The 24,005-nt window shown below is 38.7% G+C and overlaps 1 protein-coding gene across 14 annotated transcripts in view; it reads right to left on the bottom strand.

The window, feature by feature from the left end:
- The window catches only part of CASK (calcium/calmodulin dependent serine protein kinase), a 372,938-nt gene that overhangs the window by 115,672 nt on the left and 233,261 nt on the right, over positions 1–24,005 (bottom strand). For all 14 annotated transcript variants that reach the window (XM_070785242.1, XM_070785243.1, XM_070785248.1 and 11 more), the window contains exons 6-8: positions 16,970–17,072; positions 11,033–11,208; positions 6,228–6,350 (exon numbers count right to left, since the gene is read on the bottom strand). In XM_070785242.1, coding sequence (XP_070641343.1) covers positions 6,228–6,350; positions 11,033–11,208; positions 16,970–17,072 — 402 coding nt within the window. The remainder of the gene's footprint in view (positions 1–6,227; positions 6,351–11,032; positions 11,209–16,969; positions 17,073–24,005) is intronic.

The following is a 24,005-nucleotide window of genomic DNA, read 5'->3' as shown; positions in this document are numbered from 1 at the left end:
ACAGTGAAAGGGAGATAGACTCTGAATGTAGTTTGTCTTCCTGAAGAAGTTTTACTTTTTCGGGTATAATTAGCATACAATTAACTGCACATATACGATGGGATAAGTTTTGACATACGTATACAAACATAAAACCATCCCCACAACCATAATGGACACATCCAACACTCTCAAATTCTTTCTTGTGTCTCTTTTGTCACCCCCTTCCCCATCCCCAGGCAATCACTGATCTATTCTGTTACTTTAGATCAGTTTTCATTTTCTAGGATTTTACATAAATGGGATAATACAGTACATATTAATTATTATCCAACTTTATTCACTCTGCCTAAATATTTTAGCTTCACCCACATTGTTGCCTGTATCAATAGTTCATTCTGTTTTATTGCTGGGGGTATTCCATTGAATGTGCTGCGCTTAGTCACTCAGTCGTGTCTGACTCTTTGTAACCCCATAGACTGTAGCCCTCCAGGCTCCTCTGTCCATGGGCATTCTCCAGGCAAAGATACTGGAGTGGGTTGCCATGCCCTCCTCCAGGGGATCTTCCTATCCCAGGGATCGAACCTAGGTCTCCTGCACTGCAGGCAGATTCTTTACTGTCTGAGCCACCAGCGAAGCCCATTCTATTGAATAGATGTACCATAACTTCTTTATCCATTCACCTGTTGATGCACCCTGGGCTGTTTCCAGTTTTTGCCTGTTAGGTATAAGGATGCCATGAACATTAATGTACAAATCTCTGTATGGACCTAAGTTTCATTTCTCTTAGGTAAACATGTAGGAGTAGAATGGCTAGGTCATTTTATAAGAATATGTTTAACTTTTTAAGAAACTGTGCAATAGTTTTCCAAAATGGCTGTACCATTTTACATTCCCACAACAGGTATGAGTTCCAGTTGTTCAACATCCTCACCAACACTTGGTGAGCCCCTGGGTAGCATACAAGAAGGACAGACTAGATGAGTACTGCAAAGACATTGAAAACGAAACTGGCATTTGAATCATAGTGTGTAAAAATGGGGTAAGACGTGTGTTCTGAATCCAACTGGGTTAACTGCCTACCAAAATAGAAGATTTAAAGAAGAATCATAGTCTCATAACATAATAATACTAAAAATGCCCAGCACACTATCCAAAATTACTCTTCATACTAAGAACCAGGAAAATCTCAAATAAATTAAATTTAAACACTTATACTCTACAGGCTTTAACCCTTCTGTAGGCTTCCTAATTCTGAATATCTCCAATCACTCACCAAGCCTCATCAATCTTCCTTAATCGCTCTCAGTTTGGACACTTCTTTCCCACTCCCACTATGACTCCCCAGTTCTGGCCCCTGTCACTTCCTGACTGGACAGACCGGCTTCTATAGGACCTTTTTGCCTCTATTGCTTGTATCCTGACAGGTAACCCACCTGTGCACAGTGTCCAAAGGAATTACATGAGCATGTTGCTCATATAATTTTGCATCACTCAAAAGCTTGGAGTAGCTTTTTACTCTCTATACCCTAATATCTAAAGTACCAAATTTGGCATTCTAGATATATTCTTCCCTCAAGCCAAATTTTCAGTCTGCTGCAACCCTATTTAAATAGCTGACATTTGTATTATACCAGTGTTTCCTGACCCCTTCCCTGAATACCCTGAACACTTATAATGCTGTGCCTTCTCTGTGCCTTCCACTTTGGGTATGTGGCCCTTTTAGTCGTATTAACCTGTGCAGCCTCCCTCCCCACTAGCTAGTGGGTAGCACTGGCCGACAGTGACTTTTCACGCTCCCCGTTAGTCTTCTGGGGCCCATATTTCCGTATTCTTGTGAGATGCCTCTCATGTGTGACTTCTTTGAGTTTATCTTTCTATGTCTTTATGTTATATCAACAGCATTTGAAATTCCATTTCACAGTCTCACCATGCCTTAAGTTTAGAAGATAACAGACAGTGAAGTGAAAAGGGAGAGAATGATACAGTAAAAATTTTCTTTAAATAAAATTATGCTTAAATTATGATTCCTGATATTTTCTAAGCAGATGAAATCATAAGATTAAAAAAAAGTCTATTAACGTACCTCTTACCACAAAACAAGTAAATATTAACTCCACAGCATTATAAAACTAAGACGAAAGAATAAAAATAATATTTTCCAGATTAAATAATCCTACCTGAAACTAACAGTAATGTGATATGAATTCAGAAAAATGTTATTAGCAATGTGTCTTGCATTTAAAGAAGTGTTTGATTCACTATCCATTGTGCACACGAGATGCTAAATACACATTTAATCGATGTGTTGACTGATTATTCCAAAATTCAAATTGATTAGGCTAATATAAATACCCTTTTCATCTTTATTATGGTCAATATAAGGCTACAAATGGTGTGAAAAGAGCTTAATTATCTGTGAGAAAATTACAATCTTAGTTGGTCTTTTGTTGGAATGAATATTTACAGCAAACAGCACTAATTTAGATAAAAGTATTAAACAGGTATAATTTAATAACTTCAAGACATTCACATATTAATTGGTCTATTTAATCAAATTCTCATTTTATATGTCATGATTGAATAGGACTTTTTTGTGGTCTTGCCAAAGAAATAATACTTTTTTTTTGACACAAAACAGTGGTGTCATGACTTTTGGTACTCCTTACTACAAGGATTTTCATCATTTTATTTCTTTACATTGCAGTTACTCAGGAGTTTTTCATATTTAAACTTTAGCTTAAATTTTAGCCATTGCTAAATTACCACCACTTCTATGCACAGCAATGATTTAAAAGTATACATGGAAAAGTACTGAAATATAACATGAGCCATAAGCCTGTTCTCATCAGCTTGATAACATTCTCATTGAATTCTTCCATCTTCAGAAAACACACTGTAGTGAACAGTCTTCAGGAATTTTTTCATTTAAGTTACTGACACTTTTGTCTTTTGTCTTTCTGGTGCCAGAAATCTGTTGTCTATTAAGCTCAGATTATTTGGCAAAAGAACTATAATCATTGCAGGGATAAGAGTTCCCAAAAATAAATATTATTAGTCAACATATGCAAGATAATGAAAGCCAAATTTTCCAAAGGATATTAAAAATGACTAATATGGCTGCCATTTTCACTGTTACTTGGCATTTAAACTAGCTGCAAACAAAAAAAGATCCTCACGATAAGAAACTGAGAAAAGCAAAGGAAAATCAGGAGGTTCCCTGAACTGTTTATTTCTGGGAGAAAATAAGTACTAAGAAAGTATCTCACTTTCACTCTTTTCTGGAGGAAGTATTTCACTCTTTTCTGGAGGAAGTCAGGAATAACTATAGCTGGGGAACTCAAGTCGAGAATAACTAAAGCTGAGTATCAGAGGATTGAATGCTGATGTGAAAAGTAATATTCTTAAGGAGAATCAAGATCTACTGGAATCTCAACATTGTTCAATCATACTATTATCCCATGTCATCACTGCTAAGATACACTATAAACCTATACTTAAATATTATTATTTTGCATAATTTCTGGGGAGCTAGCATGGTATAGTAGTGTGAATACATTTATACATTCACTCATGAAATCATTAACTGATATTTATGAGCACCTACTAAATGTCAGGGGCTTCCCAGGTGGCGCTAGTGGTAAAGAACCCATCTGCCAATGTAGGAGATATAAGAGAGACAGGTTCGATTCCTGGGTGGGGAAGATCCCTGGGAGGAGGGTATGGCAACCCACTCCAGTATTCTTGCCTGGAGAATTCCATGGACAGAGGAGCCTGGCGGGCTATAGTCCATAGGGTCGCAAAGAGTCAGACACAACTGAAGTGACTTAGCATGCACACACTACATGTCAAACACTTTCAAAGGTTCTATACAGAAGTGAACCAAGAGACAAAAATTCCTGCTCTGTATGCAGCTTATATTTTATGGAAGTAGACAGAGAAATAAGTAAAATGTAAGTATGTCTCATGGTGACCAATGCTATGGAAAAAAAGTAAGGCAGGGAAGAGAGGTAAGGCATACTGGTGGCAGGGGACATATCTTCCCTCAAATTTTAAATTGGGTGGTCAGGGAAGATCTCACTAAGAAGCTGCTATCTAAGCAAAGACTGAAGATGGTGAGGGAATAAGCCATGAAGATAGCTTGGGGAATAGTATTCTAGGGAAAGGGCACGACTAACACAGGCGCTGAGGCAAGTGTGGGCCTGCTGTCTGAGGAGCAGCGAGGAGGCCGGCATGAGGGAACAAAGTGAGAAGAGGAGAGTAGGAAGGGGTGAAGTCAGAGAGGTATGAGGGAGTGAAAATGGTCAACTAAATTAATAATACTTCAGGGGACAGGTCTAGCCTAAAGGTATAAACTCAGTTTGTACAGATAGCATTAGAACCCATTAAAACTATTAATAGATGAGGTCTTCAAGGATCTGGGGCTTCCCTGGTGGCTCAGCTGGTAAAGAATCCACCTGCAGTGCAGGAGACCTCGGTTTGGTCCCTGGGTTGGGAAGATCCCCTGGAGAAGGGAATGGCTACCCACTCCAGTATTCTGGCCTGGAGAATTCCATGGACTGTATAGTCCATGGGGTCACAAAGAGTCAGACACGACTGAACAACTTTCACTCTCACTTTCCAAGGGTCTGAGTGTAGACAGGAAGCGGAAGAGCAACGGGCTGTAGCACTCCATTGTGAAGATGGTGCAGGGAGGTGAGGAGGAATCAGCAGGATCTGGAAGGGGCTGCCACAGAGGAAGAAGGGAAACCAGGGAGAGAGGTGCCCTGAAACCAAGGGAGGACAGAGTTCCAGAAGTATGGATGTCCAAATGCTGATATGCCAAGAGGGAGAATCATGAGATCTGACCACTAGACTCAGCAACGTGAAGTTCACTGGTGCTTTGACGACTTGACGAGAGCTATTTTAGTGGAGCTGGTAGGATTGCAACCCTGACTAGGGTGGGTTCAAGAGAAAGTGATGGGAGAAACTGAGGAAAGTGAGTAGAAATAACACTTTCTAGGAGTTTCGCTGTCAAGGGGAGTAGAGAATAGGGGCAGAGGCTGGAGCGGATTGTAGGGTTAGGAGAACATGTGTGTGTATAATGAAAATAAATGGTAGCTTGTTAGATCCCACAGAGATAGGAAGGTGCTGATGCAGGGAAGGGCATAGGATAGGGATAGGATCCTGAGTACAAGGGGAAGGGTGTAGTAGGCTGAATCCTGGTTCCAACATCAACAACTTTTGTGACTTGGGGCAAGATCTTTAACCTGAGGCTTAGCTTTTTCACTTGTAAAGTGAGAATTTCCTGGAACTGTTGAACACTGTAATGTCTTCATCAAATAGTACTATCTCACTGAAGTCCCAAGTTATAATTTTCTTTAATAGTGATACTTCATTGGCAGGTTGGGATATAAAAAGAACTTTTAAAATCTGCTTTTTCTAGAGCCTGTGAGCCACAACTACTGAAGCCCACACACCGTGGAGCTCCTGCTCCACAACATAAGACGTCCCTGTGACGAGAAGCCTGCACACCACATTAGAGAGTAGTCCCCTCTTGCTGCAACTAGAGAAAGCCAGCATGTAGCAATGGAGAGCCAAGTGAAAGTGAAGTCGCTCAGTCGTGTCTGACTCTTTGCGAGCCCATGGACTGTAGCCTACCAGGCTTCTCCATCCGTGGGATTTTCCAGGCAAGAGTACTGGAGTGGTTGTCATTTCATTATCCAGGGGATCTTCCCAACCCAGAGATTGAACCCAGGTCTCCTGCATTGTAGGAAGATGCCTTACCGTCTGAGCCACCAGGGAAGCACCCAGCACAGCCATAAATAATAAAATTAAAAAATCTTTTTCTTAAGAAAATAAATCTGTATCTAGGATCTACTGAAATAAAAATAATGCTATAAAGTATACAGTCACAACCAAAGCAATGATAATCGCTTTGTAAATATCACATACTAAGTGCTCCTTCTGTTGTTCATGTTGTGCATCCTTGGAAGATGTGTTGGTAGAGAACAAACAAGCCTTCCTCTGGGATGGATTTTGCCTTAATCCTCTTTAGTACCCTCTTGTAATGAAGCTGAATGTCACTCAAATGGTACATCCTCTTAGATGTTTACAGAGAATGCACAGAAACAGTAAATAAGGTGAACAAAACTAATGAAAAATGCTCAGGAAAAAAAAGGGTGGAAAGGGGCACCTTACAGAGTAATGCATCCTTGTCACTGGACTGTCCAAACCAAGTGCAGATGGCCACCTGTGAGCTCACATACCTTAAGCCATGGGTGATTCAGTGCTTCATAAACGGTGATCCTCTCGGCGGGATCCAGCATCAGCATTCGGCGTACGAGGTCTTTGGCACTTTCAGAGATATGGCTCCACTGCCTTGGATTCATCTGAAGAGGGGGAAAGGAAAATTACACAGGTTCAGTGAGACGTTAATGTTCACTGTTAATATCCCTACATTCTTTCAATGCGAATAAGATTCAGGTAGCAAAGTAGAGAAATCGGATTCTAAAGACTTGCTTTCTAAGGAAGAAGACGACTGAGGTCATGCATTTCCTGTTGTTCAACACATGAGAATTTGCATCAGTAAATATTCTTTATACATATTCTGATTAGATATATAATAACATTTTTAATAATTAAAGAACAGAATGTTCACGATTCCAGGCTCTATCTCAGGTAAAATAAAAAGTCTAGCATCTAGACTCTAAGGAGATGAGAATACTTTGATCTAGAAAGGACTAAAATAAAATTTAAACATTTTAAAGAAGTGTTTTTAATATTTTGTTTTTAAAACTGGGAATTAGCAATAACCGTGAAGCCACACAAGCAGCTTTTATTAATAGGATACTTTGGTCACTGTATGTCATTTTCAGCATTTAGGAAAAAATATATTACTATAGGCCTTACAAAAAACCCAATTTACTTGTATATTATTCTTAGTGAAGTGACTTTTTTTCCTCTTTTAGAGATGAGACAACTAAGCTACAAGGTAAGTCGCCTAAAGCCAAACAAAAAAATAAATTATGAGTTGTTCCTAAGACACAGGACTTGTGAGCAAGGCTGTGGATCTCTGAGGAAAAGAGTTGGAAGACTCCTGGGAAAAGGGGTATGTCTGAGACCAGGAACCAGAAGAAATGGAAAGGAATGCTTGGGGTTTGGAGTTGGGAAGGCAAGTGGGGACAGGCGGGAAGAGATGGAGCAGGGTCTCACTCCCTATTTAATATCAGGAAACTGACTGACTGAGCACGTAGGAGCTGTCCGTTGCCAGAACCTTTAAGCAATGCCATGGCTTTAACCGGCCAGAGACCCATGTCACTTTCTATGGGAGAAAGATGCAGAATAAAGTCCGTAACACTTTAAAGCCAAATAAAATCACCGCTTGTAGTACACACGAATCATTATAATCTGGCCAAGGTTTAGCGTCAGACATTTTGCTCTGGCTAATGTGAGGCTTTGTTCTAGTAGATAGAGTGGAAAATGTTCCATCTTCTTTGTCTTAACAGGCAGAATTCTAAGCGGTAGTCACTTCTCTTGTCAGATCCCTTAATTAAAAGTGAATGCCGTGAGACTGTTGAAATACTGTCATCCTATTGAAACTGTGATCGGTTGACAAGTTTGAAATAGGGAGGCGAGTGATTAGATGGGGCTTAGACAGCCTTGCTTCCTCTTTTCCATCTTGGAGATGATGTTCTCTTTCATGTCTGAATGATCTGTCCTCAGGAAAGGTGTTGAGAAACCATCTGAAAGTGGTCGTAAGATTTCTGAAGTGAGCAGAGGTTGAGAAGTATACTCCCTGGTCCTTTTCATGAGGGAGCCCAATCCAGGGTTTTCTCTTTGGCAGAAAAGAGTAGCTGATATTAATTTAGGAGGTCGAGTATATCTTTATCATCTGAGCCATCAGGGAAGCCCTTGAATATATAAGGGAGAACAAAACAGGGCTATAAAGCAGTCTTAATTATTTGAATATGAAAGCGAGGCAGCTGAGAACTCCTGCTGTGTAGACACCAATTGGATATCCAGAAACAAGTGATATAAGGTGACATTGTATCTTTTATACACTTTGGGAAATATATTTTTGTCCTTTATAAAAAATTAATTGAAATTAAATGTTAGCATATATTTTAGCTAAAGTATTCTCTCCTATCGACCTTAAAAGATCAAGTAAGCTAGTAAACGAGAATAAAAAGTTAAAATTATTTAAGACTAGTAGTAGTTTATAAACTCTGACATTTTAAATATATTACATTTAAAATATGTCATCAAAATTTTCTTGAAAATACTCATAGAGATCAAGGATTTTTAATTTTTGTTGTTGTTAAGAACCACCAGGGTGGTAAAATATTTTTGAGATCTGCTCCAAAATAATACAGTAGCATGTAGAATATAGATAAAACAATATTGGCTGGATGTTGATAAATATTAAAACTGTGGGTTCATTATACTATTACCTCTACTATTTTGTTGGAAATTTTCAGTAGTAAAAATTTAAAAATGAATGCTGACACAATCATAGTATTTTTTTTAAAGGCCCAATAGAGTCATCACATAGTAAAGATGGATCTGTACTTCAGACTCAGCTACTGAAAACCTGGCGCCTTTGTAAGGAAAGCCATGAGTATAAGCGAGAGGTGAGGTTAGCCAAGTAAAAGTAATATGTTATTAACTTTAAACCCCCAGGTACAGAAATTATAGTATAGCTGCCACCATCCATCTGACTATATTATGCTGAAATACTAAGAATAGAACATTTTAAAACAGTTAAACTTTTGGACATATTTGACTAGTCCAAATTTTTTTCTAAACAAAGATAACTATTCAATGCTTTAAAAATAGACAAAATCAAATACCAAGAAGCTGTTGGAATGAAGCACATTGCCTTGGAAACCAGGAAGTTAGCAACTGAACAAATACAAAGGAAGAATTCTATTATTAGCAAATGCTTATAGCTCAAGAAGGCAGGTGGGAGATTTTATTATATGGTACCTACGTCATAAGTCACTGTGAGGATGAAAAGAGTTAATATAAGTAAAGTGCTTAGAACAGTTCCTGGAACATAGTAAGTGGTATGTATGAGTTAGCTATCATTATTGCTAGTATTATTATTACACTGATAGAATTACTGTGTTTATTTTCACATGTTAGTATCTGTGATTTCACTTGGCAAAATTCAACGAGAAAGCCATAACCGTGCATTCCTGATAGCCACTCACAATTTCCAGGCATTGAAGGGAGATGATTACTTACAAGCAGTTTCCTGAGACTTTTACTTACCTTGAAAGGATTGATTTTATTTCCAATGGTCAACTGACTCTAAGAGAAGCAGAAAAACCTATATGGAAAACGTCTTTCTCTGTTAACAGAGTTTTCCCATAGATCTTCATCTAAATAAAGACAAACCTGTGTACCTTTATATATAAGCCGATGGTACACAAGGAAAAAAAGTACAAACCATTCTCATTGACTTCCTTCCACAAGCTTCAGTTGCGGTTTAAAGAATAAGGCCACAACTCTGAAATTACTTTACCCTCATTTATTTTTTCCCCTTAAGTTTTGTCAAGTCCCATATAAAATTCTAACATTACTGAGGAACAGAGAAAAAAATACTTTAGGGGCCTCACAGTTTTGGAGTGTAGTGTTATATGAATATAAACCTATGTGTTTGGTTTTTATGTTACCAGGCGTGGCCGAAAATGAAAACAGTGATTTTGTTGAATAGAAAGTGCATGTGTTAATAATAACGGGAGGAAGGAGAACTTCCTCAAAATAAACTGCCCTGATTTGATATCCAGACACATACTCTTCTGTGCTTCCCATACAGAGTATCGCATTCCATCAGCCATACAAGGTGGCACGGGGCAATACAGTGTAAAAGCTAGGGTAGTGAGACCAACCCCAGGCTGATTTCCAAGAGCCTCCCAGGTCTTTTTGGTATAGCCACTCATGACGTCAGTAATGGCTTCTTAAATTATTTAGTAATGAAAGTAATAATGTACTAATCAGAAGTCTGGGAACAGTACATGTAGTTTCCAGTTCACAGTAGCCAGAGATGAATATAAATATTTAAATTACACCGAAATTGCTCTAAATTACATTATGAAATGCAGTTGTGATACTGGCATTTCAGTTTATCCTGGAAGGTAAATGGAAAATTTTTCAGCTGTGCTGGCTGACTACATAAAATGCAATAAAATAACATGCATGCTAGAGCAAAAACAAATAAAGGTTAATAGACACTAAATCTAAAAGTAAGATAAAGAATTACTAAAATTACCTGGATGAAATTTCCATTTTACTTTAGAAATGAAGTAATAAAAATAAAGCCCTTTTCTCAAATTACACAAAGAAGGGCCAAAGAAGTTTATGCTCCAGCTCAGCCTGAATAAATGGGTTCAATCACCAGACAGCTAATGGATATTTTAAAATCTGGGCTCGAGTCTGTCACAGACACCTTACCCAGGGTAAAATAAAAGCTCACATTCTCTCACAGTAAATTCCAAGGAGTATTCCAAATTCTTTCCCTGAACTAGAATTTTATTTGAAATAAGTGGGGCACAAACAAATTATTATGAATTTGAGTTAGCCAAACAGGCAGTTTCACTAGAATGTACTTGTGGTCAAAGATTTTGACTTGTCGTGTGGCTTTGTGACTCTGAGGGCCCAGAATGTGGAGGAAAAGGGGAACATCCATCGGGTCGGGTCTCCGGTCTTTATATTGTATCAAAGACAAGTCGGGTCCCTGTTTTCTGGACTAAACACAGAGTTAGAATCCAAATACGTGGGACAGACAGGAGGCAGCACAGAGGGAATGAGAAGGGAGGTATGAGGCAATGGTTTTTTTTAAAGCCAGTCATCTGGATGATAATTTGGCTGCGATCGACTCTGAAATTTACTTGAGAGCTTTGTTGCCTAACAAGGCTAGTGGATCAAAGATGCAAGCAAAAAACTTTTCTCTGACTGGGTAACTATGTTGACCATCAATAAACAATCCAAAGAGAGACAACAACTTAAAACTTTTTTTTTCAGAATAATTTAATCTCAATGGAAAAATAAAACATTCATAATATATTACCTTATATTTTCCTTTAATAATGCCTTCAAACAATCTTTCCTTGGTTCCATAAAAAGGCAAACAACCGCTTAGCAGGATAAAAAGGATCACGCCACAACCCCAGACATCTACAGGTTTTCCATAAGGCTCTCTCTTGACAACTTCTGGGGCCATAAAATGAGGTGTTCCAACGCGCCCTATATTTAAAATGACAACATCAAGGAAAAAAGTTTACATAAAATGAGCTTCCCCCTATTTGAAAACTGAAAATAACAGTGTGAATGACAAGTTTCAACGATGTAAATATTACCACCTCTTCCCTCCTCTATAAAATCAAGGGAAAAAAAGGCAGAAAGAAAAAACTTATTTATCACCTCTTGAAAATACTGAGCCCAGGAGAGACAGGTACTCTGTCTTCTAACACTGCTACTTCCTACTGAATTCTGCAAGGTGCATGGTAAATATTTACCTATTTCTTACATCATGAAGAAGTTGTTTAAATTTTATTGTTTTCACATGTTTGAAAATAATTACTAAAGAATACAGAGCAGAGACAGTGGCAGGGAGAGGGGGGAACAAGTGAGAAAATATCTGTGGACAAAAAGATTACTTTTGACTGCCAAACAAATTCTGAAATTAAACCTAATGCTGAGAACTTTTGCTTGGAATATGACTCTGAATCCGAAATCCTGTTCAGTAGATTTTAGGAATTAATTGCAGCAATTAACAGTGGTTAACGATATTTTGTTATAATAGGATTTTAGCTTCCTTCAAATATTAATATTGGAAGAGAATGAGAGCAAATATATGACATAAACCAAAGCAAAATCATGAGGCTCTTCCCATTTGATTCTCTTTGATTTCTATCTTCTTTAAAGTGTTTTTCTTTTTTCCTATCAAACTTAGGTTTCAGGAAGGAATCTGAAAGCAGTTGTTTGCACACCAGTAGCCATCTTTAATGCAGCACCCCCTTTTCTTCTGTAGAACAAAAGATTTGCATCCTAGGGAAATTCCTGTGGGAGGGGACTGCCTGCCAGATTTGACAGCTCTTCTAGCTCTAGGCGGGCCCAGTGCCCTCCTCTTCTCCCTTCCCTACACCCCCCACCTCGTCATCCTGAGTCCAAGATCATTTTTATTTCGAAGACTGCACAAAATTTTATGGAGAGCTCAGAATGGTGTTCAGAGTTTGGAAAAAGACCTCAGAGATCTTCTAATCCAGCTAGAGAGAAAGCCTGTATCATAAAGTCTTGTTGGTGACTGCCAAACCTGGTTAGGATGGAAATGGTTGGGAACAGGTCCGAGCTTGTGTACTGGGAATGTTCCTTTGCTGAAAATTGTGGGTCCCCTCCTTCCCCCATAACAGAGGAGATTATGTTCAGCATTCAGAGAGTGAAAATATTTTTATTTAAAATGTATGGTAGATCAGAGGAAACTCTGTACCAGTTAGAAGGAAAGATTTTTATTTTCATGTTGCCCCATTTAGTTTCCTCAAGTAACATAAAGAAGTGTGAAATGATGAGAACTAAGCCTCCTACTTCATGAACAGCTGGGACAGGGCAGTGCCCTTGGGGAAATGTGCCTTGGTCTGATGGACAGGAGCTGGTAAAAGTGGGGAGAAGCAGGGTAAGAGATCACAGTACTCATACCAGGGCACCAGCCAGGTACCTGCTGGTGGTTGGGATACTGCTTGGAAACGCAACTTGACTCTTACAAGCAACTCAAAATGCAGGTCTCAATCTGGGACTAGTTAAGAGCCCCCATGGCCAGCTCTGGCCAACCAGGGGGAGGTTCTCTCCGTTTATCTAGATTGAAGACTACCATGGTATTGGAGAATCAGTGTTCATCCTTGAGGAAGATACATGTCTTTTGGTTAAGGAATTTGCTCATAAAAATGAAAAGGGCAAAGACCATCATGTGTGCTAGTCACTCAGTCGTGTCTGACTCTTGGTGACTCCATGGACTGTGAGCCCGCCAGGCTCCACTGTCAATGGAGTTCTCCAGGCAAGAACACTGGAGTGGGTTGCCGTTCCCTTCTCCAAGGCATCTTCCTGACCCAGGGATTGAACCTGGGTTTCCTGCATTGCAGGTGGACTCTTTACCACCTGAGCCACCAGGGAAGAGAAAGATTTTATAGGAGTGGATTTTTAAAAATTTATTTCATGCAGATTGGTAGAATGTGAAAGGACTGGAATTACCCTTTAAATATACTGACCTCCCCAATTTCCTGGTTTGTGATCACTTGACTTTTCCTTCTTTGTGGTCACTTGATTTTTTTTTTTTTCACTTGATTTTTATGATGCTGACCACAGAATTCTAAGAACGGGAAGCCAAATTACCAAACCAAATTAAATGTCATTGTATATGAGACACTTTCAGATGTGCATTTAAAAATTTAAATGTTAGTTTTTTTGATAATATAATAAAACCTTATTACCCAGAACCTCAGGGAAGGGGGAGTTGTTCTGAATAGGTACATATTCATTATACTTTAGGACTTGAATCTTTACACACCCACCCCTTTTTACTTTAAGAATTTTGGATGGCTCTCTTTCTATAATTTCCTGACTTCTTTTATATATGATGCTGCACATAATTCAACCTTTTCTTGATGACTCAGAATTATTATTGTGATACCAATGAAAGAAATCTGGTATAGAACCAAAAATGCATTGCATGCCCCAGAGAATAAAGGTTGATTTTTTCAGTATAAAAGGCTGCTGTGCTTTCCAACTTTTGGTATCTGCTCAACATATTTTTTTTTTTTTTTGATCAGGCTTTCATTTCTTTTCTTTCACTGTGCTTACTCTAGCCTTGTCTTCTCCTCATTTGTTGCATAAAATTTGCTATAAACTGTAAACTCATTAGAAACCAGATTCTTTGACTTAGTAAAAATTTCCCAAGTGCCTGCTTGGTCCTAGACACAGTGGTCTAGGGCCACTGGGGACATACAAGGGATAAGCCATGGTCCCCCTTTGCCCTCACAAAGCTCAGTCTTTGATATAATTACAAATCCCCGCGTGAAATGCTACATGAAGGCATGTAGGCCAGACAGCTATGGGAATATGGGAGAGAACGAACAGGGTTACCTAACTTGGGATGGTGAAAATCAGCCTGCTTCTAAGAATACTTCGTTAACTAGATACACAAAATGACAAAAGGCATTCTAACCAGAGGGAAAGGCAGGTGGAAGCTATGAAGGAATGCCAATCCACAGAACTTTCTGAAAAATGGAAGCATGTCAGCCTCAGAATGTGTCTTCACATGTTCACTTGAGAGAACCATGAACAGGTATTAAGGGCAGAAAATGTCTTGCTGCTATTAAATTTATTTTCTAGGTTCCTAGTTATATTCTGGATAAGTGAGTTTTCCAAACAGCTGAGTTTCAGATAGGGAACATGTAAATATATGTAAATGGTTTTTATTATATAGGACATATAATGGACAGAATTACTTTTGATTTGGAGGACTCAGTGATCAAAGATTCCAATCTAACAGGAAAATAGCTTTCTTTTAGATATTAGCAAATGAGCTGATACATTTTCAGAAGTGTCTTAAACATGAAAACTTCATAAGAGAAATCATTTATCCTTTATCTACATATCTAGATTGCATTTTAAAGACACTGTAATACTTGAAGTAGTAATGCAAGCAAAGGTATGTTTAAGAAATGACAGTATTTTGACCACCACAAAGTATTTTAACTCTATAAGGACTGAGAAAAATAAATTTTGCACAACTGATACACTGTGGGTTAAAAATCAGCTTTAAAAATACAAACTTGATGGGAAAGATTCATGGACTTTAGGAAAATAGATTAACATGTAAAAAATGTCTGGATAAGTCATGAATCTGTTTTTCCCCTTCAGTCAAGGTACATAGTAAAATGAAGTCCATACCATCTTTAATGCTAACAGGATGCAAATTGAAATCAAGAGAAACAAAGTCACTCTAAATGGCCAATATATATAACAGCATATAAAAGGAATTCATTTTATATCATATCATCCCATTAACCTTGAGGATATAATTGTCAGAATTTGTTATTTAATTGTGTAGTCTTAACACGGGGGTGATCTGTACAAATAGTGGATGTGAGAGAGTTAAACAGCAATGTTTGTTTAAAAACAACTTGGGATTTGTAGTTGATTGCAAGATTAATATGAGCCACCAGCGTTACAACAGGGTTGTCCTAAAAGCTCATGCAATTTGGGGAGGCTAATAGGAATGTAAGATCCACAGCAAAAGCAGTGATAGCTTCAAGTTTCTATGTGTTGGAAGTGCCTGGAGATGTGCTCGGTTTTGGCTCCGTACTTGGTGCAGTCAGGAGACTGAAGTAGTTTATGTGAGGAATGACAGCTAAATCAACCTAGGTGAGTTAACTTGGATAAAAAGGCGGATATGATGGCAGTTTTTAAGCATCTGAGTGACTATCGTGTGGAACGATTACAATTGCTCACTGTGGCTCCAAAAGCCAGAAGTAGGACTCCTGGGTGGAAGTTACAGGAAGATAGACTTCTGTTTAATGCAAGGATGGATGTTTCAATAGTTAGGGAGCTTTTAAAAAATGGAATGAACTGTCCTGGGACACAGTGAATTCTTTGCCACCTGAGGAATTAAACTAGAGCTCAGTCTTTTGCAGGGAATTTTATGAGATAATTCAATCTTTAGTTTACAAGACTGGAGAAGTTAAGGCCTCTTCGAATTCTGATTCAGTGATTCTATGGTTAAATTGCATGTTGTTACCCTGACCCTGTGGTCAGTCTTCTGATCACAGATGATAAGTTTCAAACTTTTCATAGGTTTTGAATTCACTAGTTCATTAGAATTAGAAGAAAAAATAATCAGTTTTCAAAACAATACTCAACTTGCAATTTCTTGTATCCTTGGAAATGATTAACTAGAAGAAAACCCAAAACTAGAAGAAAATCTAAACACAATTTAATTTTGGAGGGCAATGTGGTAAAATAATGATTTAAAGACTACAACTATGACTCATAGCTCATTTTTCAGAAGATGGCCTATGTTAATACTGCTTTGATGTTTTAGTAACAGTAAATGAAATGAAGTGAAATATTCTGTGTAAAAGATTATTATTTTGATATTTATCATTTTTCAGGTATTTGAATTTAATATAAGCATTCTTGAAAGATGACAGGTTTAAAAAGGTTCTGTTGATATTTTTCCTCTTTGTGAAGGCTGGCAGTACTTGGAGATGGAAAATAGAAAGCAATGGCTAGAAGACTGGTAGTTGGTAGAATGGAGAACTAAGCAATTTGCAAAACTAAAGAACAAAACTAAAAACAGGGCAGCATTCTGAGCTGGAATCTACTGAAAGGAATAAATAAAACCAAATACTTGAATCTGTAATTAGCATCCACCTCTGCATACTGGTGAAGAAAGTTTGTTTTAACTTTTCTTCCTTTTTTATTCTGGCATGGGAATTTTCTAGTTGTTTGCTTTGGCTAATAATAAAATTAGGCTGTGTTCATATCTGCTTGCTCTTCCCAAACACACAGACTGATGGCCTAAGTGTGACTCTTTCACAAGTGGAAAGAGGAAAGCAGTGTGAAATTAAAAATCAGCCACAGATATAACCTGAAAGAAGTGAATCCACACACTTTAGATTTGACTTCATTTGGCCAGTTCAACTTTAAAAGTCTCTTTGCCTCAAATATCACCTTCTTCCAGTACTGTTTTAATCTCTGTATGTTGGGTCTCTTCCCTGTTAAATGTTGAGGATACAAAGAGTAAAAAGATGGAGTCTATTCTTAAGAGACTAAAATTCTAATTATGATTATAGAATTATTAAATTCAAAACTATATTATGGCACTTTTTTTGGGGTGGGGTGGAACATGGTCTGAAACACTGAGGATAGACTAATATTTAGTTTGAAAACTTTACACCAGCCTATAAAGTGATGCGGTTTTGAAGGAAATTTTTTAAAAAAGCATTCTTACCTCCAGCTACAAGTCCAGACTCCCCTAATTGAATAGCTACCCCAAAGCCCCCAAGTTTAACAGGTGCCGAATTTTCCTTTGAGGCAAGGAGAACACAGTGGGGCTGAAAAGAAAAACAAACAAACCAAAGAAAATGATTAATTGTCAATGAACAATTTGCACAAAGCCAAATAACATGACCATATTTGTTGTTCAGTCGCTAAGTCGTGTCTGACTCTTTGTGACCCCATGGACTGTAGCCTGTTAGGCTCCTCTGTCCATAGGTTTTCCCAGGCAAGAATACTAGAGTGGGTTGCCATTTCCTTCTCCAGGGGATCTTCCCGGACCAAGGATTGAACCTGTGTCTCCTGCATTGGCAGGCGGATTCTTAACCACTGAGCCATCAGGGAAGCCCATATAGTAAAATACTTTAAAAACTCCTGGAATTACTTTGGATGCTTGAATTATTTGTCTATTCTCATGTCTGGCTGATTTCTCCAAAGACTTACCTGTTTTATCCAACATTTTTCAGGAATTATTTGCTTCTAAAATTAGGGTGTGGTGCTTGGAACCACTCAGGAGGAATGGATGTTCAAGGCAGACAGACAGATGTGTTTTCTGCCTTTTCATGCAATATTTTCTCTCAATGAGTGACAGCCTACATTTGTGTAAGGAAAAGTATATTTTACACCTAAGTTTCCTGAAATCTGACTTTATCTACAGAACCACTGTATCTTGGCCCTTAGGGGATGTTGATGACCCTTTCTCTGCCCCCTCTCCCACCATCCTATTTTTCTTTATTTGTTCCACTCCCAAGTAAGATTTAATGACTCTAATTGAGCCCTTCTCTTCTGGAATTCAATGCTCTTCCTTCCTGGGGTCTCTTCTCTGGATGTGCCCTTCCTCTCTGTGGGAAGGGGAAGTGAGAAAAGAAAAGGGGGGAAGGAGACTACTGGGCTGGCCTCTAGTCCAGGGTAAAGACCCACCCCCTCCCCCACCCCGCCCTGAGGAGCAGCTGCTTGACCAGGGCTGTCTAAGAATCATATGATTTTTGGTTACAGTGAGAGTCTCTTTATAGGACCTAGTCCTCCTGCATCTGCCTTTTTCTGGGACCTTGTTGGGGCTGGTGTCAGGAAGGCATTTAATTGTAGGGAACTTGGGTCTCTGCTCAAATACTATGCTCCTCTCTGTGACTAACATTACATATGTTATGACCTTCTCTTAAAATATGGGTTTAGTGAAAAAGGCAAGCCTCTTCAGGCTTGGAAGATAAAGGTATTTTTTATTCTCTCCCACACTTGATCAGATATAAAATGACCCAGTTTTAGTTCAGGTTTAGCCTACATGATAGTGGGCATGAAGAGACCCATGCAATAAAATTCTGAGCTGGTACACCCACAGTGATGTTTGATGATAGATATACAAAAGTAGGAAGGATTCTTTTATACTTTAGAAGTTATTTTTTGTCCAAGGGTATTTAAAGACCTTTACAATAGAGTGTAGCACAAATAAAAATGAGCCCTTGAGTATAAATGTGTGTATGAGTGTGTATGAGTGAGAGAAAGAGGAGAGAAAAAGCAAGTGTACATGGATGGTGAGCAAACTGCAGGAAGACACAAAGTAGCTGGTAGGGCCTATCGAAGGACAGGCAAACCTCTACAGAAACCAACTGACAGAGTGTTCTCTCTCAATGCAAACTTTCAGTTGGTTCAAACAGAGATCAATGATAAGAGGTCTAGTGTGGGGCACGGCAAATGAACAAGCCTAGAAAAGGATGGGCCTGACGCAGAAGAAGAAAATACAGACTAGACCCAGACAGGGTCTCCCGGCCAGTGTCATCATTACCTTCTTAGGAAAGAGTAGTAGAAGCTTAAATTGGAATCCCAGGGTATACACTTTATAGTTTGTTGACTATATTTACGCTTAAGTTAATGTTATACTGAGATTTATCCAACAGGGTGTGGATTCAGTCACTCTCAACAAACCCTTTAGTGAGATAAGTCATAAAATTGAAACTTAAAAAATAAAGAAACCAACATACGTAAATGAGTAGAAGACTCTAGTAATGTTAAGTAATGTTAAGTGCTAAGGAGGGAAAATTAAGCTGGTGAGGAAGTAGGTGTTACAGGTTTGGAGACCAGGGAGCTGTTATTTACTAAGACAAGGAGTGTCAGAGAAGACCTCTCTAATAGGGTAATAGGTGAACACACACCAGAATGAAGCGGCAGAAAGTCACACGGAGGTAAGATCTTGGTGTGGAGCATACTATGGAGAAAAGCTCAGAGGCACAAAGGGGGTTGCTATGTTTGGAGACGAGTGAGGAAGCCAGTGTGTTGGGAAAGGAATGAACAAAGGTAAGAGGGGTAGGAAATGAGATTTTTACGACCCTATTGTCTAGGGTTTTGAAGTCAAGGGCAGAGCTCTGGGTTTTAGGCTGAGCAAGATGGGAAACCATTGGGAAGTTTTGAGCAGGAGAGCATGAAAATCAGTTTTAGGTTTGGAAAGGATCACTTCAGCTGCTGTGGGGAGAAGAAATGGCAAGGGCGCAAGAATGGATGAAAGGAGCCCAGGTAGGAGGCTTCTGTGGGTGTTCAGGCAAGAGAAGATGGTGATCTGGACTAGACCAGAGTGATAGAGGCTGGGAGGGTAAAAAGTCGTCACGTTCAGGATATGTCTGAAGGTAAATTTGACAAGAACTGCTGCTGGATATGAGGTGTGAAAGAGAGAGAGAGGTCAAGTATGGTAATTAGCTTTTTTGTCCTGAGCAACTGAGTGAAAATGAGGATGTCATTTACTGAATTTGGGAAATATAGGAGTAGAAATATGAAAGAGGGATCGAGAATTTGGTTTCACACAAATTGAGTGTGAAGTCATGTAAGACAGGAGACGGAAGGCTGGGACTAATTTGGGATCAAAAGCATGTACATAATATTTATAGCCAAGATAATGAATGAAATCACTTAGGGAGTGAACTACTAATAGAGAAGATGAGGTCAGAGGATTGAGACCTGGTACACAGCAGCATTTGAGGCAAGGAAGATGAGAACAATCTAGCAAAGGAAACAAAATGTCTGGACAGTGAAGCAGGGGGAAAATCAGAAGACACTGGTGTCCTGAAAGGCTACTAAGAAGTCATTAAAGGCGAGAATTGATCATGATATTTGGCAACTTGAAATTCACTAATGACCTTGATAAGAAGGATTTTGGTGGTATGAAAGTGAAAGTGAAGTCGCTCAGTTGTGTCCGACTCTCTGTGACCCCATGGACTGCAGCCTGCCAGGCTCCTCCGTCCATGGGGTTCTACAGGCAAGAATACTGGAGTGGGTTGCCATTTGGTGGTATAACAGACAAAAATCCCCACTGAACTATGTTCAAGACAGAATAGGAAGAGATGATGTGGAAATAGTAAATTCAGATATCTTTCAAAACTTTACTGCAGTAGGGTTAGAAAAATGGGATGTAGCTAGAAGAGAATGTGAAGCCAAGGAAGTTTCTTTAACTTTTTAATATTTACAACTGGAGAAACCAAATTAACAAAGCCTTCAGGTACCAATCACCCAGTTTCACAATTATTGACATTCTGTCATTACTGCTTTATCTATCTCCAACCATTTATTGTTACTATATTTTTGCTGAAGTCTTTTAAAACAAACCACATCATTTCACCAGTAAAATGTTCACATATGGGGAATCTGAGTGAAAGGTGCCTGCGATTCCTTGTATAATACTTTACCTGTAACCCTATTTTAAAGTCACTTAAAATAATTCTCCTTGTGGTTATACTTTCAGTTTGTTACATAGTGAGGTCAATTTGTTTTAACTAGATTTTGACTTAATTTGGTGTTCTAATTATACAAAACATGTTCATGAAGTTTCAAAGTCAACTATGTTAGTTGCTCAGTCATGTCTGAATTGACTCTGTGTGACTCCATGGACTGTAGCCCGCCAGACTCCTCTGTCCATGGGATTCTCCAGGCAAGAATACTGGAGTGGGTTGCCATTTCCTTCTCCAGGGGATCTTCCAGACCCAGGGATCAAACCTGGGTCTCCTGCATAACCGGCAGATTCTTGACTGTCTGAGCCACTAGGGAAGTCCAATCGTAAACAAATACCTCTCAGAGAGGCCTACCTTTTGTTTCCTCTCCTCAAGCCCAGTCTCTCCCTCCTCATTGGCAACAGAGTGTATCAGTTTTTGGTTTATCCTTCCATTGTTTTGTTTTGAAAATGAGATAATGCATACAAATACTCAAAATTTTCACGTAACAACATATGCATTAGGTCACTCCATCAACATCTTCAGGGAAATTTTGTTTTGTTTTTTAAAGACAGACATTTGCATGCTGGTGGGAAAGATCCTATAGAAAGGAAAAAAATGACCTCAGAAAAGAAAGGGGATGGGATGTAGTGTACAAGTGGGAAGGGGGTTGGCCCTAGTGACAGTGAGGGAGGCACCTGTAGACGCAGGCAGATGTGAATGTTAGAAGATGAGGAAGTTCTCTTCTGAGCACTTTTATTCTCCATTTACTTGAAATAAAAAGTGATCAGCAACTGACAGTGGGGAAGGAGAGGGGGCTGTTGGTGGCGTGAGAAGAGCAAAGGTGTGAAAAAGTATTTTCAAAGGATAGGAAAATGAACTAAGACAGTGGTTCTCAAACTTTAGTATCATACAGAGTTGCTGGCCTACATCCCCCCAAGTTTCTGACTCATAAGGTTTGGGATGAGGTTAAGAACATGCACTTGTAACAAGTTCCTGAGTGACGCTGATGCTACTAGTCTGGGAACCCATGCTTTGAGAAGCCCCAGACTAAGGAAATAGGGCAGGACTGCTGGCAGCATAGGAGCCCACTCAAGGCGTGTGGTCATGAGTTTAAAGCAAGACCCATCAACACTATTCTGTGTTTACACCCAGTGGTCCTCATTTTAGCTGGTGGGGTTCAGGCCTAGAATGGGAGGTCAGCTGAATTTAACCAGGGTTGGGATTTAGATAAAGAGAGGCGGGTGATATCAGTAAGAGCACGAAACCAGCATATCTGTTTATTTCTTCTTTTCTACTTTTATCTTTTGTATAAAGAGCTAAGATAGCAACAAAGTTCAAGGAAGGGGAAGGGTGAGCGGAAGAGGATGTATGGGAATAAGCTAAGAACACCGAGACAAAAAGCAGAAAGCTCAGAATGAACAGGAAAAAGGCTCATACAAAGGAAGAACTAAGAAAAGCTTATACTCAAAATTGGGTCACAGTAGGGTCATTAGGCGGAGAAGGCAATGGCACCCCACTCCAGTACTCTTGCCTGGAAAATCCCAATGACAGAGAAGCCTGGTGGGCTGCAGTCCATGGGGTCGCTAAGGGTCGGACACGACTGAGCGACTTCACTTTCACTTTTCACTTTCCTGCATTGGAGAAGGAAATGGCAACACACTTCAGTGTTCTTGCCTGGAGAATCCCAGGGACGGGGGAGCCTGGTGGGCTACCGTCTATGGGGTTGCAGAGTTGGACACGACTGAAGCGACTTAGCAGCAGTAGCAGCAGCAGGGTCATTAGGGAACTGAAGATTGAAACAGAATTAGTGTTTTGAAAAGGGGATGGCTTAGGTGTGGAAAAATAGCTACTATGATAAAAAATTTATATTAGATTTTATGAAGTAGAACATATAATAAACACTAGTCATTAAAAAATTCCTGCCAGGATTCTGAAAAGCTATTTGTACACCTGTGTTTATTGCAGCATTATTCACAACAGTCAAGAGGTAGAAGCAATGCAAATGTTCACTGACAGATGAATGGATAAAGAAAATGTGGTCTATACATACAGTGGAATATTATGTACCTTTAAAAAGTAGTCTGTCATGTGGTACAACATGGGTGAACCTCAAGGATATTATGCTAAACAAAGTAAGCCAGGCATAAAAAGCCAAATACTGTATGATTTGACTCAGATGAATTGTCTAGAGTATTGAAAACCACAGAAAGTAGAAAGGTAGTTGCCAACGGTGAGGGTAGAGAGAGGAGGGGTTCTTGTTTAGTGGACACAGAATTTCAGTTTTGCAAGATGAAAAATTTCTAGATACAAACATAACAATAAGTATATTTAGCACCACTGAAGCATATAAATATACTTACACAATATAACTTATATACTTATATAAGTATATAAGTATATATAAGTATACTTATATACTTATAACAATATAAGTATATTTGCACAATATATTTAACACCACTAAACTATACATTTAAAAATAGTTAAGGTAGTTAATTTATGTGCTTTTTTATACCTGCCTTCCCCACATGAAATTCCTCCCAGACCAATACAGTAATGATCTTCCTTCTCAGAAGTTCTAGGGGGAAGTAAGAGCTACAAAATGTTTTTATTCTAGCAATTTAAAAATACTCCATCCCAGGTGTCAAATTTATAACAAACTAAGAGCACTGGAGAATATGATATTTAGTAGAGAGAATGTACTCCAAGATAATTAAAATTGTTAGATAAAGCCCAATGAGTTAAATATTATTTAGTGCAAAATAAACAGAGTTGCAGTGCAATAATTATCGGGAGGATAAGAACTAACTTTTCTTCATTTCAGATGACAACAACCAAAAAAAAGGGGAAATGTGATTAAACTGCAGGGCCAGCAGTTACATAGATGGACATATAGTGGTTAAACACTGGACTAGGACCAAAACACTCCCTGCAGAGTAATTTCACTATTTTCTTTAAAATATAGGAGATATTTCAATCTACTTGGGAGAGTTTATCAAGGAGAGAATACTATTACAAATTTCATCTAATCCTAAAATTATGAGATTCTGTTAGAAAATAAATCCAAGGTCTTAATTAAGGGAATACATAAAATACACTAAGTAACACTTTAAATAATAGAACGATTCATTACTCATGTTACTATAATGCAATACAGGAATGCTATTTTATGTTGATTGCCAGTTTCTAAAATGAATCCAGAAAGAGAAGTTAAATGCTTATGCTTTAAAGGTCCAGATAGCATATGACGTATCATTACTTAGGAAAAACAGAAAATGACTATTTTAGCTTAGAATTTAT

The sequence above is a fragment of the Bos indicus genome, chromosome X (assembly GCF_029378745.1).
Source record: "Bos indicus isolate NIAB-ARS_2022 breed Sahiwal x Tharparkar chromosome X, NIAB-ARS_B.indTharparkar_mat_pri_1.0, whole genome shotgun sequence".
Taxonomy (NCBI): Eukaryota; Metazoa; Chordata; class Mammalia; order Artiodactyla; family Bovidae; genus Bos; species Bos indicus.
Note: the sequence above shows the minus strand (reverse complement) of the source record. Positions and strands in the feature narration are given on the sequence as shown.